The 17,127-nt window shown below is 34.9% G+C and overlaps 3 protein-coding genes and 1 pseudogene across 3 annotated transcripts; all 4 read right to left on the reverse strand.

Annotated features, from left to right (window-relative positions):
• Positions 1-1,878: 1,878 nt before the first annotated feature.
• On the reverse strand, positions 1,879-3,989 carry LOC120158090. Its single transcript, XM_039169022.1, has 2 exons — positions 3,737-3,989; positions 1,879-2,223 (listed from the first exon to the last, which is right to left on the reverse strand). The coding sequence occupies exons 1-2, from the start codon at positions 3,893-3,895 to the stop codon at positions 2,056-2,058; spliced, it is 327 nt and encodes a 108-aa protein (XP_039024953.1). The 5' UTR covers positions 3,896-3,989; the 3' UTR covers positions 1,879-2,055.
• Positions 3,990-4,666: 677 nt separating this feature from the next.
• LOC120158066 lies at positions 4,667-6,396 on the reverse strand (annotated as a pseudogene).
• Positions 6,397-7,919: 1,523 nt separating this feature from the next.
• Positions 7,920-11,064, reverse strand: LOC120158082 (mRNA-decapping enzyme-like protein). The gene is made up of 9 exons (XM_039169014.1): positions 10,879-11,064; positions 10,736-10,776; positions 10,569-10,618; positions 10,334-10,478; positions 9,705-9,761; positions 8,994-9,114; positions 8,441-8,896; positions 8,051-8,243; positions 7,920-7,978 (listed from the first exon to the last, which is right to left on the reverse strand). Exons 1-8 carry the CDS (start codon positions 11,035-11,037, stop codon positions 8,187-8,189), a joined length of 1,086 nt encoding a protein of 361 aa, XP_039024945.1. The 5' UTR covers positions 11,038-11,064; the 3' UTR covers positions 7,920-7,978; positions 8,051-8,186.
• Positions 11,065-11,816: 752 nt separating this feature from the next.
• LOC120158083 (casparian strip membrane protein 1-like) lies at positions 11,817-12,841 on the reverse strand. The gene is made up of 3 exons (XM_039169015.1): positions 12,572-12,841; positions 12,332-12,455; positions 11,817-12,053 (listed from the first exon to the last, which is right to left on the reverse strand). Exons 1-3 carry the CDS (start codon positions 12,817-12,819, stop codon positions 11,829-11,831), a joined length of 597 nt encoding a protein of 198 aa, XP_039024946.1. The 5' UTR covers positions 12,820-12,841; the 3' UTR covers positions 11,817-11,828.
• Positions 12,842-17,127: the final 4,286 nt, after the last annotated feature.

The following is a 17,127-nucleotide window of genomic DNA, read 5'->3' on the forward strand; positions in this document are numbered from 1 at the left end:
ATCAAATCTGTCCTCTTTAGTATTGTGAATTTCTGGTGCAGACAGTTGATTTTGCCAAAGTCTGTGCTGAGAAGGATTGAGCAGATGTGTGCTAGATTTTTCTGAAAATGGAGAGATGCTCCTGCTTCTTGTGCAAAAGTAAGTTAGAAAAAGGTTTATTTCCCTAAGGCTGAGGGAGGCCTGGGGCTTAAGGACATCTACTGCTGGAATAAAGCAAATTTGTTCCAACTTATTAGAAACATTTTGACTAGCAATGGTTCGATGGGGGTTGCCTGGGCCAAGGCATATGTCATTAAAGATGGGATTTTTGGCATATTGAAGAAGCTGTTTCAGCTTAGAGGAGAGGTTGTTGTGTTCTTCTAGGGTTACCGACTTGCGTGCAGTAGAAACAAGGTTAAGTTGGGAGGAGTTGAGGGATAAGAATGAGAAGATGCCATGGCACAAGCTGATTTGGTTCCCTGGTCATATGCTTCGTCATTCGATAATCGTTTGGCTTTTTATTCTTGACAGGCTTGCCACTAAGGATAGGCTTTGAACGGGGATTACTACTGATGGTGTTTGCAGCCTCTGTGTTGTTGCTAGCGAATCTAGGGACCATGTGTTCTTTGGGTGTGATTTCTCAAGGGGAATTTGGGAAGCTATTTTGGGATGCGCGGACATGCTAGGCGGGTTACTAGCTGAGATGCGGAGATGCACTGGGTTTCTGCTAGGCTTAAGGGTAAATCCATGTTGGTTTATATTTTGAGAATTGCATGGAATGCCACAATCTACTTCACTTGATAGGAGAGGAGTAGGAGAGTTTTTACTGGTGTTACTCGATGTGGAGGGGAGATTTTGGATTCTATTAAGGAGCTGGTTAGGATTAAGTTCATTGCTAAAAGTATAGGTAGACTGCAAGCGGTTGATCAGTCTCTCTGTATTGCTTGGGGTATCGCTTAGAGTATCTGTTGTTTTTTTGTAAGACGATTTTGCGTTTCCTGTAGCAGTTTTACTGCTTTGCTTGGGTAATAATCATTCAAATTACCCCAAAAAAAATTCATACAAATACTAAATATGTAATGTCTTTTATATATTTAAGTATCGAATTGACTAAAATTGCTTGGATACCAAATAAAGTTTGGCAAATATAAGTATAAAATTGTTTTGAAAAACATATATACCACATTTGTTATAAAAAAAACTAATAAATTCAAGTATGAAAATAGTGTAATAAATAATATGGCCTGACTGAATTTGATTTTTTTTTCTAAAATTAATACATGAACTTTATTCTTTTTCTCAAATCGGTACCTTAAATTAAAACAAATTCTCAAATTGCTACTTAAACTTTAAAAAAATTCTTAGATTGGTATTTGACGTTGATGTGATATTTCAACAACCAATCAAGTTTTGGCATGTGACAATAATACCATCGTACTCTTCACAATAATATATAGTATTCATAGATGAACCATGATTGCATGAATCTAGATAAGTATATAATTATAACTCTTCATTTATTTGATTCACTATCAACGGATTAACATAATGAGACACTCCTTTGTGATGGTTTGAAAAAGGGCTTAACTATAAATTGTCCCAGGAATTATTTCATTTTTTCCAATTTAGTACTTTTTTTTGTTAGAAAGTACCCTAATCTATTCTTTCATTATCTAAATCACCTCAAATGTAAACATTAGTTAAAAAAATTATAAAACAATAAAAATATGATTGGTTCGACCCAACGATGCAACATACAAGATAGTAGTCATGTTAGACTAAGATTGTAACTTTAAATATGCAAAAATTGATGTTATTTTTTAAAAATTAAAGATTGAATTCGTGTTATTATATTCTGATTTTTTTAATTTGACGTTTAAAAAAAGTCATAAAGCACAATAACTTAAACCATCCATGAAATATATCGACAAGAGACATTCAAGAGTTTCATCTCATGTGTTGTAAGTTAAAACTAAATCAATGATCATTGTGAAGCAACAAAAATAAAGAAAATCAAGGTTTACGTAATTGCACATACCGGAAAGTACCGATTCTACTGGCAATGACCCAAAAATACTAGTCGTCCAACGTCGGTTGCCGTTCAATCTCACTTAAATGTTCACTCAAAGCAAATGAAGAACTGTTAACAACCTCGTTTTCAGCCTTACACTGAAGCAACTGTTGACGAAGAATCTTCACGACCTCGTTCAGTTTCTGAATATTCCTTTCTTGAGAAAGTATGATCTGCAATAAAGTTGATTATATATGTCATCTTAAAACAAACCATGGAAAATTTAAGTTCAGTTCAGTTCAAGCAACTACATCGGGAAAAACAGTGAATGCAGCCCGGAACAAACCCTATTGGTAAGATATGGATGAATGGGTCGTATTTGAGGTTTCGAATTGGTATAAACTACATGGAACTATCATTCTCATCAGGTATAAAGTCCCTGCCAAAACAAATAGTAATTCAAAAGTATGGCAAGATTGAAGGAACGTATCCTACCTAACTTAAAATTTGATATCATCTATAGCATTTGCGACAAGAAACACTCGAATGTTCGACTTGCTGCTTCCCGGTCAGTGAAGTTAGCCAACTTAGCCCCTCCCATTATCTAACCCTGGTTCTGTCCCTGTTCCCGGTTAGGTTAAGTGGCCAACAGAATTAGAGGGTGGGAAGGGGGCGAAGCCTAAAGAAAATCTTGGTATTTAATGGTTTAACTCATTGAATTGCAACTGCGAACCCGAAAACAGGAATCAAGGCACTAAGTGAGACCAAAACAAAGGTATATGTCCTAAAGTGAGATGTACAAATTCATGAATCATGAGTCTTCTACACAAAACTTGACATTGGCCAGAAATGTAGATATAAGGAAGTAGGTTTGGTCCGATTGTTACCATATGGTAAAAGGAATTTACCCAGTTACAACCCCACCATAGTGAATTCGAATAAGTGGTGCTGATCCATGCATATTTTAACCGACAACCACTGGCTCAAAGCTTTTACTTTTCACGCAAATAATTGTGTATCCCAGCATTTGTTTCTACACGCTGGTGAGTAATCGCAAATGAGAAAACACATAGAGAACGATCAGCTAGTTAATAATGCATCAGAACACACATTAAAGGATTAAAATCTTCATCAAAATGACACAAAGATTTTGACATTGTCTATGTATCTTTGGTAATAGATTGCGCAGTTGAATGATCTTCGATGGAAGTGAGACAGACTTGAATATTTGCGGGCTCCTGCAAGACGAACATGAGCTAGGAGACACCGGAGTTTGCTCTTCAGGACGTTCTCTTATGCTTAAATCAACGGGGAATGAAATGCAAGAAATATCAGCCAGATACAAAGAGAGGCCTTCTCCAGTATGCCGACTTGAACATCGAAAAGCGTACCCATGCACAAGCTTCGGCATCCCTAATTTGTCCAGTAAGAGCCTAAGAATATGTCAATTCATTACCAAAAATCCATCAATAATCATTCATGGCAGTATTTACTATTCCATACCCTTTCTTTGGGGAATATACAGATTCTGCAAATTGAACTATAAATTATACCCTTCGCAACTTTGCAAGCCAAAACATATTGGGTACTAAATGAATAACACTGTAAATTAACAACAAGAAAGAATCTAATTCATGATTTCGGATCAAAAAAAGATAAAATTATACATTATAATTCATGATTTCGGATCAAAAAAAGATAAAATTAAAAATTAAAAATAAGAACAAATTGGGGGAAAGGCGAAACCTTCTCTTTGACGTATTCTTGGCGTTTGGAAACGGATTGATCTTTAAGAGAAACAGTGGGAGATGGCTCAAATTCTTCACTGAATTGCTGCTTCCATTCGAACTGGGAAGTGAACATTACTAAAAACACTACAAAAACCAGTAGCCAAGGCCTCGACATCACATTTATTAAACCCAAAACCTAGAATTTAACCCTCTTTTAATCTTTTGGGGATTTTTGAGAGAATGAAAAATCTGTTGCAAAGCGATTTTTAGCGAAGATAAAATGAATAAAAAATAGAACAGTCGCAGATCGAAGTAGATGATAATGGAGAAAAGGTAATTCGCTTGGGGTAAAATGCACTTCAGATCACTCAGTTATTAGTTCGATTACAAATAGATTACTATTTTTAAAAATATATAATTTAATCACTTTCTTAAAACACTATCAATAACAATTATATATTGGATGGCATGAACCAAGTGGCTTCCGTGGCATGAACATTCAATGACAAGAGTTTAAAAGTTATATTTAAACAGACATTATTTTGTACTTGTCTCAAATTAATTAAAAAAATATTTATGATACTATCAAACCAAATGAGTTTATTATATCAAAACAGTATCTATTTTGTTATTTTAACGTTAGAATGATATATTTATGATAATATTTTAATTGAGTGGTTAAATTATAATTTTTTTAAAAATATCCATATGTAATTGAATTAATAATTGAGTGGCATGAGATGTATGTTACCCCATCGTTTGAAAAATTAAGGGATAAGAAAATACTTAATCTCTAAAACTTGACAAGTTTTTTCAAATTGGTTGCATATTAATCCCGAAATTAACAATATTTTAATTTAGCCCCTAAATCATCACTTATTTTGGACTTTTATTACTTATCCTAAATCATCACTTATTTTGGAGTTTTATTACTTAATGGAATCCAAGTAACACGAAATTAAGACATAGCGCTGTTGACTGCCATTTGCAACGAAGGGTTAGTGATGCTAACTCCTCCATCAACCATCAAGTTAACGCCGCTCAAATACTTGGACTCGTCGCTGGCTAAATACAACGCCGCCGCCGTTACATCCTCCGCCTCCAAGACCTTCCCTTTCAAGTTCCCCGCTTCCGAAATCAAGCCTTCCAGCGCTTCTCTCTCCATTCTTGTTTCCTCTCTTAACAACGGCGTCGCCACCGCAAACGGTTAAACGCAGTTGACCCTAATCCCATACTGCCCCATCTACACACAGATTCTTAGCCAACCCCACCAACGCATGCTTCAACTCTACGTACGAATGATCGGAGAAACCGCCTATCACTAACATCACGCTAGCAGTGAAGAGAATGCAGCCTTTCTTCGCCGGAATCATGACCCTGGCGGCATGTTTGGCGCCTAGGAATCCGCCGTACAGGTTGATATCCATAACTTTCTTGAAAATTTCGTTGCTTGAATCAACTATACTGCTCCACAAATTGTCCTCTCTGGCATTGTTGAACATGATGTCGAGTTTCCCGTAATTGGAAACAGCTGAATCCACGGCGTTTCGAACATCTGAATCGCTGGTAACATCACAACGAACGTAGGAAATGGTTTCATGGCCGCCGATTTGTTCACAAATTGAGCTTCCGAGTTCATCTTGGATGTCTGCGATGACAACTTTGGCTCTATGTTGAACGAAAAGCTTTGCTGTGCTCTGCCGATGCCACTGGCTGCACCTGTTATTAATGCCACTTTACCTTATAGCCTATAAAAATTAGATTAAATTAATTTTCATGAAAAACTTATAGTGACGACAGTAATATCATAGTTTCAATTGGTTTGGCGAAATCTTGAATATATTTACGAACCGAATTTTCAGTGTTGCGCACACATATATATGTAGAGAATTGAGAAAACGAGACTATTGTGTTTAAATTTTAACATTGAAAGCCACCAAAGAATTGAAACTCATCTTGCCCCAAAAGAATAGTGACGGAAAATCAAATCAAAACCTTGATTTGTGTTGCAGCAATTGCCTTGTGTCTTCTACTTTTGCCTTCAATGCATCATTAGGATATTTATAGAAGAAAATAGAATGTTTTATTGGGTAAAAATTATATTTTAATTTCATTTTATGAGGGCAAATTATTTTTAAAAGAAAAATACGTTACATGTTTTAAGAGGGCATGATTGAAACGTCACATTTGGTGACGCTGCTATCACATTTGATGGCGACGACAAATTGAGGTCGCATTCTTCAAGTTGGGTTTGGTTTGTTAACATCATATAAATTTTGATATATTAAGGATGAATATTTTATTCGAATTTAACAAATTTTGACTTGATTTGATCTTACAAGGTAATTTTTTTATTAAAAAAAATAATAGTATAATATATATTTTATATATTTAGGGATAATTATTATAATACTTCTTTACTTATATTTCTTTTAATTGGGTCTCAATTTTATCTATTAAAATTAATATATATATATATATATATAAACACATATATGTATGTATTGGGTTGGGTTGGGTCATGTTGAGTCGGGTATGAGTCTTTACCCTAAAGATTAAGTTTGATTTTGGATAAGTGAAGTTTTCCTAGACCTACATCGGATCGGACGATATGTGGAGGAATGCTATACTTGGATCAAGTTCAGGTAAACTAAAATCTAACCTAACACGACCCATGATCATTCATAGTAATAAGTTTACAAAATTATATGTTGATTTTAATTATTTATGTACTAAATTTCGTCACACTCACAATGTGTATGAAAGAAAATATTTTTTTATAATAAAATTTATTTAAAATTCTTTCATAAATAATCGCCTTGAAAACGATAAAGAATTTTCTTGTTTCAAATTGTTTTATTCTATATATAGATATTGTTATTCGAATTTTTATTATTGAAAATAAATCATTTTAAGTTAATAAAATCATTCAATTAATTCTAAAAGAATTGTGTACATTTATAAAAAATGTATCAGATTTTTAAATAAATAATTTTTTTAAGATTATAAAAAATACGTAGTATTTAAATTCATCAAATTATTGGAAAATGACAATCACCATATTATCAAATTATGGAACCAATAAACCATTAAAGTGGCTAGTTCACAAATCTAATCGAGCTTTCTTATAAAAAATTTTCAAGAAAGTTGATTTTTTTTAATTAATCACTGGTTTAACCGACTAATCCAGATCCGGTACTGCAAAGACGAGAACGACTCTTCCAATCCAGTTTGCTCTATTTGCAAACGCCAGTGTTCAAACCCTGACATTTCTTAAGGAATTCAATGTCTCATCCTACTAAACAAACTGGACGTTGATTCAAGAAAGTTGAATTTAACTATAAAAATACTCAACTAAAAACATCTTAATTTGTACTCAAATCAAGCATATAAGATTCATCATTAGGTAAATGAACTAAGGAACCAAGTTGAATATAAATCGGGCAAAAATGTGTGTAAATGAGAGAGGTGTTCGAGTTTTAACAATCATATTCTCGTACCCTAATCCGAATATGTCACATGCAGATATCAAACACGAGTAATTTAACAACAAATCCTACATTCCTCAAGTGCCTGATTGACAAAGTTATTGCAGCAAAGTCACATTAGCAGAGTCAACAAATGGTATAGCATAATCCTACACATCTAAGGAGCATACATCATACATATTTAGCATTTAAAGTTATAAAGATGTTTAAACCAACCTTTAAGCTTCTGCGAGATGGAAACAGCTAACAGCAGCAACTTTACATTGACAATACTAGACACCAAAACGGCCCTCAGACTCTGCTTTAATGTCCATTGCACACCTCCAACTTGTACTGTGTTGAATTAGGAATCAGGTCCTTTAAAACCGACTCAATCAACGAAAAACCATAGCGGATTAGAGTTAACAAAATGTGTCATAGACTTGCCGACTGAAACCACTGCAGTAATTATGACCCTTTGCACCCACTCCTGCAGCTGCCGCAGTCTGCCACCCTAATATAATGCTCGTCTCAGAAAGTGGAGGACAAACACACACTTCAAATACCAACGACGACGGATCTCTTCCTCATGAAGGGGAGACTTGAAGGTGCAGAGAGAATGGTGATAGGAGGAGAAAGCTCAGGTTTAGGAGATGACTTTGATTCTTATTTTCATTCTTCTCTAAACCCTATAAATTATGTTCTGTTGATGCACGTGTGCGCCCTTTTTTGCCATGTTGGCAAAACTTGATTCATGCTCTCTTTTTATGCATCAACACCTGCTATACAAGCTCAAATGCCTTCTTTTTTTATGCATCGCCGCCTGCTATAAAAGCTCGAATGCCAACAGAGTATGTTTTAACACTTTGTCCTCGGTAAACAATTGGTGTGTATATCAAATCAAGAGTCAAAGTTTAGATAGAAAAGCGAAGAAAAAAAAAACCATGAGGTGCACATTGAACATAAAACTTAAGTTATTGAGGATCGACTCTAGGGTGCTCAGGTGTGATGCACCTTCTGCAAGGCCTGACAAAACATGTCAATGAATTGATCGTCCTAGCATAAGAATAAAACAAAGAATCAATAATTAGAAGCTTTTACCAAGAGTAGGAACTGGAAAATGTGCATCACTGATTGATCCACTATATTTATCTTTTGGCCAGATGATAATTAGCCATTATACTCGAGCCCGTATATGCTGATATCAATATTAACATTCCAAGTGAAAAATAGTAGAAAATTTATATAAATACCTGGACAAGCATTAGCAGTGCATCACGGACTTTATCCCTGCTAATCAGAGATCCATTGTGCAAAGTAGGTGGCGCACCAGGAGTGAGAGATGCAGGTGGAGTAGGTGGTGGAAAGGGTTGAAGCATTGGAGTGCCATAAGGACGTTGAGAATTTACGGGTGGATGAAGAGCAGAGACGGTTGGATTTGATGAAGAGGGAGGTGGCATCATCAACGAGGATGAGGAAGTGGGTACAAAAAATGAAGAAGGCTTTACAAGATTAGTCACTCGGTTGCTGTTACTTACTGAATCAAGCGATGGTTGAGCAGAAAGAGGAAGGGATGACACTGATGGAGCAAGTAGAGGAGTGGATATGGCAGATGGTGCATGATAAGAAAGAGGGGTAGTCGAGATAGAACGGTAAGGCTGTGCTGGTTTTGTACTTTTTGGAGCATTACTTCCGATATTCATAGCAGCCTGAAATTAGTAAAGCCAAATAACCTTGAGATCAGAGACATCAGATAAAATACTGGGTCTTGAAAATCGAAAATGTAAGTGTCAGCAATCAACATACACTAAAGAAGTTAACAAATGACAAATCTTGAGGAGCATCAGTAGGAGAAGCAGTTGCTGGTGGCTCCAAGGGGCCTTCAATTACGGACATGCTAGGAACTGCTTCTAGTTCCTCAAATTCACTACACAATAATAACAGAAAAGCTTAGGCCACTTGGACACAATAGGAAGACAATGAAATTAAGGTAGCAGATACTACCAGGAGGAGCAAGATAGTGTAGTACAAGGATGATGGACTTCCAAGGATCAACATCAAAATCATCAAATTCCATTATAATCATTTTTAAACACCACACAGATGCTTTTCGTTTTTTGTGTAATCATTATTACAAGTTTATCAATATGACTCATAATTGGTCTAGAAAGGATTATCTATTGAATTAGATAAACCTTATAACATATAGATATGGGAGTTTGGTGTTAAAAGAAAAAAAATTTGCATATAAAGCTCCTGCCTCACTCACCTACTCCCAGCATATACTACCAATTCAAATTCTACAGTTCCTACTTCGTTTTCCCTTCACTCTCACCTAACTTTTTTACTGTCAAAAGATATGTCAGCCCACAATCCACTCTAGTCCAACTCTCAACCACCTTTGTCTCATAGAAACATCCTGCAGGACACATGGGAAAATTTAACATCCCGCAAGATATGTCCTAATGCTTCACAAAATCACTAACTGCCTTATAGATGCTTCATCAAAGCAATTACCTTGCACTTGAAGATGCATTTGGCTTTGTAGGAACTTTTGAATATGCATTTAGTATTCTGTGAAGAAGTCAACAAATACAGTGTTAGGGACCACCAAAAGAAACAGACCAATAACTTCTCTTATCGAAACAATATCTCAAAATACACACTGACATAATCTTATTTGAGTGCTTTCATGGTGTGCTTAAACAACAAAAGTTTAAGGGTAGCCGTAATGCAAGGAAAATTTTGTTTTATATGTTGTGATTAACTATCAAGTTACATGCAGTATACCATATTGTGTATCATTCACATATTTACGACTTGGTAGTTGTTGAGCTAAAAACACATGCATTCTCTGTTTAACAGATTAAAGTGCATTGACCCCACTTATCTAGAATCTTATATGAATGCTTAGAACTTCAATAACCATAAGATTATTGTCAAAACAAAACTACATCCCAAAGGAAGGGTCTTCAACTACTGAACCCTTCCTATCGGGAAAAATAATTGTAAGAAACAAGGTACAATATATATAAGATACGTAAAAGATCTAAACCTCTGTGTTTGAATTCAGTTGGGATGACCATGTCCATGTTCAAATCCGATTATTGGAAGTTAGATAAATGGACTAAAACAAGATGTTATACCTACTAAAGAGGTTTGCAACTTCCTCACATTCACGTGGATTATAGAACCAAATGCCATTAACTTCTTGTGCTGCATTTCGATACAACAAGTACGGACCTTGAACCTCGTACTCAAAATCTCCCAATAGATTCTCCACTAAATTATCTGTTTTTAACAAACAACTTTTGTACCAAATCAGGTAAAAGGGGAGAGAAAAAAAGTGTGTGCTCTTTCATTAAAATTAAGAATTTCTACCTGTGTTAAGCCGATTCATTACAATGAACTGGAACCGAGGTTGAGTACTCCTTAAAAACCAAGGAAAATCATCAATCAATTCAATGAGCTAAATCAATTTCCCAAGTTTTAGTTACTTCTAAGTTCTAAAAACGTTAATGCTAGATAAAAGTATCAACTTGTTTTACCTCTTAACAACAAAGAGAGATCCTTCAACATCTTTTCGGCTCTAAATAAAAATAGATTAAATAACGATCCAGACATTAAACGAAATAAAGAGCAAATAATTAAGAATAAAAGAACTTAAGAACAGATTTGTGAGAAAGCGAACCCATTGACTACTATCGATGTCGAATTCGTAGAAAGTGACGTGAGCAGCTGTGATCAATATCTCTTCTATGAAAGCATCTATTCTTTGGAGAACAGTGAGATTGAGCATCTTCGTGCTCTGTTGATCGAGATTCGGCATCAACTTTCCAGTCTGAGACATTTCCCGATTCAGTAATTTGAATCTCTAAACCCTAAATCCTTCCCCGGAAATTTCACTTTTTGTTTTGAGGGAATTAAGATTACGATCCGATCAATTTTTCTCTAAATTTTCGGAAGGTAGCAGTTCACTGATTTATCAAATGACCAAAATATCTTTCTGGATTTTAGACTTAAATAAATAGATGGTATTCACATATTACGAAAAATTATTTTTTTAAATTTTTATTACAGGTGAAAGTACATGTTAAGTCCTCTATTATAGTCATCAATTCAAATTAGTCCATCTACAGATCATTTCAACCTCTCTACTAGTAAGAAAAAACATATAAAACCAATTTTTTATATAGATTTATTTAATATTTATTGTTTAAAAGATAACATTATCTTGAGTTCAATTTCATACAAACAAAAATCATTTATACGACTGTTAGATTTATGCGACTAAATTTCTTTTATTGAGGTTGAGATGATTAAGAAGACATTCACTTAAATCTCTGATTAAAATAAAAATTTACTATGACTGATGAAAAATAAAATAATAATTTCCATTAATTGTAAATTACTCGAATATAACAAAATTACAATGTCAATGATAATAACAATTACTATGAAAAAGATCATTTTACTCTTGTTTAGGAGACTAATTCGATCTAACTTTTGAAATAACCGAAAATGATTATATGATTATCGAACATCCGAAAATCTCTTACACTAAAAATTAAGACAGGAATATATGAAAAATAGGTAAGACATAATAAATAATGTCTATATTTCACAGTAATATATTTCTTTCTATTTTCTAGCGTTCTTTAAGAAAATAAAACCAGACAGCAAAACCATCAGCATGAGGAACACAACAGCGACGAAAGATGACACCACAGCTCCGCTCACTTTCTGGCAAAAATCTCCAAAGCGTTGGCAAATGGCTTGCCAATTTGTATTAGGGTTGCCGCTGTGAGCCAAGTAAACTACGGCCGCCGCGGCCGCAGCGGATGCCGTGCCCAGAGACAATACAACCTACCATCACGAAAAAAAAAATCAGTTATATTTATAGCGACACGAATAAAGATTTACCGTCACCTTTGACCTTAACAACAGTGCTAATACGATGATGGTTATAATATTAAACCGTCTTTACTTTATTAGTGGCGACGAAAATGAAATTTTAGTGACATTAGTTTGGACATTTATTTAATATTCATATATTTGTATCGTGTTTATGCGGTATTTCCTGTATCATGTTTTAGTTAATTTTACTTAGCGAAAGTAGTTGAATCGAGTGTTGGGATGCTTACTATATCCAAAATGAATAAGAGAATTCTCAAAACAACTATATTAGGGCGGACCATGGTGACTACGGAGAACGGAAGGGAAAGGACGAGGTAGCCTGCTAATACTGCCATTGCAATGACGAAGAACCTGCGACGATCAACCGGTGAATATCAACGGTGACTGAAAGGATCAAAATGGCAAGATAACGACTTATTTAATCATATGATCTAGGTAGAATATATATGTGTGTTATAGTGACTAACCTGAATGTGGGAAGATCATCGTAGCTAGCTTGGACCTGGAAGAACTGAGTGAAGAACGGGACGGTTTCGTCACTGGTTCCCATGGTGGCAGCAGCGACGAGAGCTGCAATTATGGCGGCGAGTCTCAGAATGAAGTCGAAAATGCCCATGACTTTCTTCAATCCGCTCTTTTTCTCTTTTCCATCGGCGATCAATGGTGCTTTGCCCTTAGATTCATCGCTGTTCTCTATATCAACGCTCTTCGGCATTTTCTTTCGTTCTTTCTTTTCTTTATTGCTTTTGTTTGATTGGTTGGAGAGAAAATGAGAGAATTTTAGAGATGAGGGAAATCGAATCTTTTTGTTCGTGATGAAGAATGGCTTGATGGATCATCAAATTTATATAGGAGATTCCAAGCACGGATAAAGAGTCGATGTAGTATATTATTGTTGACAATGAAACAATGCGATTACCACTTCATTATTAGTTTGATATTTTAATTATAAAATGATATAAATTAATGGCTACTCCTTATATTCACTTTCTACTAGAATGATCGATTGATGACGTGACATACTAACATAAAAATATAATTTTAATGATCATAGAACATAAATAATTATAGATTTAATCGGAAAATTTATTTTTTTATCCAAGTTTGATTCGACATAAATAAAATAATTATTAATTAATGAATATTACTTAAAATTGAACCAAACTAAATTTTATTAAAAAAATTATTTAAGATCCTACTCAAACTAAATGTCACCGGACCCTTGAATTAATAAATTCAGACCTTACAAGTTAAGTTTTTTTCCTACCAAATTTTTTATGAGATAATGCATCTTTGTCTTCCATATTTCTTTTTATTTTGAAATCTTAACTTCAAACTCCTAACTTTTGGTATCGTTTTTGTATTATAATTGTGCTTAAAATATTTTTTATATTTATATTTTTAATATTATAACTTCAATTGTTTTTGGGTCATTTTCAACTAGAGTTTTGACTTGATAGGACATGAATAATGAGAAAACATATATATGAGAAAACGCCCAAAAAAACGGTGTTTATTTTTATTATTTTACAGCGTAAATTAAATAAGTCGACTAAAACCCAACTTACCTCCCCAAATCCAACACTACCAAAATGGATAAGTGCCTAAACCCAACGTTAGGAAAGTGGAATTCTATCATCCATTAGGCATGATATGTTGTCATGCTGGTAACAGGATGACAAAGGATCAGATTGAGACGGTCAAATTTTTTTTCCATTCGTATTTTGGTTTAACATCCAAGTATTTTAATCCGATATTTCATATCAAATTTAAATTCAAATCGTAACACCTGAATCTTGTTGCGGCATAAGACTATCGGATAGAGAATAAAACGCAACTGATAATTTGAGAAAATAAAAATGAAGATAAAAAAGATAAATTTTACGTGGAAAACCCCTAAATAATATATGGTAAAAACCACGGGCAACGGTAAAAGAATTTCACTATGAGAAAATAGGAATTACAACTTCTCTCGATCTAACAAGGAGAAAATAATGACAATTCTCTCTTGATAAAAAGGAGAAAACAACTCTCAAGAAAACTCTCTAAATTCTCTAAAATTGGGAGAAAGCTAGAATGATTTGGGATGAATTTGAAGTTAAATGGGATAGGATATTTATAGTTGAAGCTTAAGAACTAGTCTTGTAAATACCTAAAGCCCAGGGACTAAATGAGTAATTTTCCCGTTACCATATTTTCAACAAAATCAAGCCAATTTTCGGTGCCCCCAATTATTGACAAATTTAATTATTTTTTCAACTTTCCACCGAAAGTTTAGCCATCAATTTGGCCACTTGATGTTTACTTTTCAACAATATCTCACTTGAAGATTTGATTAGAACAATCATATCTTTACACAATTCTTTCTACCTTGTATCTTCATGTTGCTTATGTTTCTGTCAGGCCACAAGAGGATCGGCACCAAGTAAATTTATCAGCATTGATCGCCTTAGTCATGAAATCTGCTATGTTGTCTTTGGTATGGATCTTCTACATATCTACCGTCCTTTCTTCTACCTTTTCACGAATGAAGTGGTACTGAACTCGTATGTGTTTTGTTTTTGAATGAAATGTTGGATTCTTTGCTAGATGCAAGGCGCTTTAACTGTCACAAAACAGAAAGACATACTCTTGATTATGCCCAAGCTCCTCTAATAGCATCTTCAACCAAATTGTTTCTTTACTGGCTTGTGTAGCTGCTACATATTCTGCTTCTGTTGTGAATGTAGCCACAACTGACTGCAATTTTAAAACCCAGCTTACAGCTCCACCAGCAACTTTGAGCACATATCCTGTTGTAGATTTGTTTTTATCCAAATCCACTGCATAGTCAGAATCGACATACACATTGATAAGTAAGTTTGATCCTCCGTAATATAATGCAACATTTGAGGTCCCTTTGATGTATCTCATGATCCTCTTTACTGTATTCCAATGTTCTTTGTCTGGATTCGCCATGTATAGACTAACCACTCTCACTGCTTGTGCAATGTCTGGTCTTGTGCATATCATAGCGAACATTAAACTTCTCATTGCCGATGCATACGACACTCGAGACATCTCCATTCTCTCTTCTTCACTGCTAGGACTCATAGTGGAGGATAATTTGAAGTTAATAGGAAGAGGGGTAGAAATTGGCTTACAATCTTGCATGTTGAATCGTGACAAGATCTTCTTCAAGTAATTCTTTTGTGAAAGCCAAATTTTCCTATTACTTCTGTCTCTATGAATTTGCATCCCTAGATTCTTGTTTACTGATCCCAAGTCCTTTATTTCAAATTCTCTAGCCAGTTGTACATTCAATTCTTTAATATGATCTTTGTTGGTCCTATAACCAATATGTCATCCACATACAACATCAATATAACAAAATAGTTATCATCAAACCTCTTGAAATAAGCACAAGGGTCTGCGTTAAGTCTGTTGTATCCAAAGCACATAATGAAGGAATCAAATCTCTTATACCAACACCTCGGCACCTGCTTTAGACCGTACATAGATTTATTCAACCTGCAAACCAAGTTATTCTTTTCTTTTTCTTCAAAACCTTCAGGCTTAAACATGTAGATATCTTCTTCAAGATTTCTATGAAGAAAAGTTGTTTTAACATCTAGTTGCTTTAGATGTAAATTCAATGTAGCACACATTGCCAAGACTACTCGAACTGTTGTTAGTCTAACCACAGGAGAAAAGATTTCATTGAAATCAATACATTCTTTTTTAGCATATCTTTTGACCACCAGTCTTGCACGATACCTCTCAACTTGATTGTCACCATTTCGCTTGATTTTGAAGACCCATTTGTTACCAATTGGCTTCCTTCCTTGTGGTAGTGACACAAGATCCCATGTATTATTTTTTTAAGGGCTTCGATTTCTTCTTGCATCATCATCATCCAAAGTGAAGCATCTAAGATGTTTATTGCCTCCTGGAATGTTGATGGCTCACCGTCTTCTGTTAAAAGTCAATATGCAATATTTCATTCTATAACATAATCTGAGTACCAATTGGGACGTCTTCTCACAAGATCTGATTGACGAGTTGTTGGAGCTTCAGAACTTTCTGGTTCTTGTTCATCATGTGTTGGTTCTACTTTAGAAGAATCTCCTTGTTCAAACTCCTTTTCCACATGTATCTGTGTAGTCTCTGACTTTTCAGCGCTATTGTCATCTTCTTTTCTTTGTAGTTTATCTTCTACAATGATAACATCCCTACTGATGATCACTTTGCGGGGAGTGGGATCCCACAAGCGATACCCCTTTACTCCATCAGCATACCCCAAGAATTTAAATTTCCTGGATTTTGGATCCAACTTTGAAATTTCTTGGGAGTTGTACATAACGTAAACAATACTTCCAAATACATGAAGGTTTGAATAATCTGCTGGTTTACCAGTCCACATCTCCATTGGTGTCTTCAGCTCTATTACAGTTGATGGAGCTCGATTCACCAAATAACATGTGGTATTCACTGCTTCTGCCCAAAATGATTTTGCTAGGCCTGCAACTCTCAACATTGCTCTTGTTCTTTCTAACAAGGTTCTGTTCATCCGCTCTGCTACTCCATTTTGTTGAGGAGTGTTCGCCACTATGAACTATTTTTTGATGCCTTCTTTCCTGCAAACGTCATCAAATTCTTCACTTGTGTATTCTCCTCTATTATCTGTTCTGAAACACTTGATCTTATTTCGAGAATCAAGTTTCACCAGCGCTTTGAAGTTTTTGAAAGTTGAAAACATTTGACTTCTTCTTAATAAGGTACACCCAACATCTCCTGGAGTAATCATTAATAAATGAGACAAAGTATTTTACTCCGTCTAGGGATGTAACTGATGCTTGCCATACGTCAGAATAAACCAATTCTAGAACAATTTTGCCTCTAGAATTTGACGAGTTGAATTTCAACCGGTGCTGCTTACTTGTTATGCAATACTCACACAAAGTAAGTGATACCTTTGTTAAGCCTGGAAGTAGCTTTTGCTCCACAAGGACTTTCATTTCTTGTTCTGACATGTGTCCAAGTT

The sequence above is a fragment of the Hibiscus syriacus genome, unplaced genomic scaffold (genome assembly GCF_006381635.1).
Source record: "Hibiscus syriacus cultivar Baekdansim isolate YM2019G1 unplaced genomic scaffold, ASM638163v2 tig00111303_pilon, whole genome shotgun sequence".
NCBI lineage: Eukaryota > Viridiplantae > Streptophyta > Magnoliopsida > Malvales > Malvaceae > Hibiscus > Hibiscus syriacus.

Excerpts from the sequence above, each read along its gene's own strand:
- LOC120158090 (XM_039169022.1), bottom strand. The coding sequence starts at position 3,895 with ATGTCGAGGCCTTGGCTACTGGTTTTTGTAGTGTTTTTAGTAATGTTC. Across the intron at positions 2,224-3,736 it reads AAGAATACGTCAAAGAGAAG|ATCATACTTTCTCAAGAAAG; the intron begins GTTTCGCCTTTC and ends ACTTTATTGCAG.
- LOC120158083 (XM_039169015.1), bottom strand. The coding sequence starts at position 12,819 with ATGCCGAAGAGCGTTGATATAGAGAACAGCGATGAATCTAAGGGCAAA. Across the intron at positions 12,456-12,571 it reads GATGATCTTCCCACATTCAG|GTTCTTCGTCATTGCAATGG; the intron begins GTTAGTCACTAT and ends TGATCGTCGCAG. Across the intron at positions 12,054-12,331 it reads TCTTATTCATTTTGGATATA|GTTGTATTGTCTCTGGGCAC; the intron begins GTAAGCATCCCA and ends TCGTGATGGTAG.
- LOC120158082 (XM_039169014.1), bottom strand. The coding sequence starts at position 11,037 with ATGTCTCAGACTGGAAAGTTGATGCCGAATCTCGATCAACAGAGCACG. Across the intron at positions 10,777-10,878 it reads ACATCGATAGTAGTCAATGG|AGCCGAAAAGATGTTGAAGG; the intron begins GTTCGCTTTCTC and ends ATTTTTATTTAG. Across the intron at positions 10,619-10,735 it reads TCTCTCTTTGTTGTTAAGAG|GAGTACTCAACCTCGGTTCC; the intron begins GTAAAACAAGTT and ends TTGGTTTTTAAG.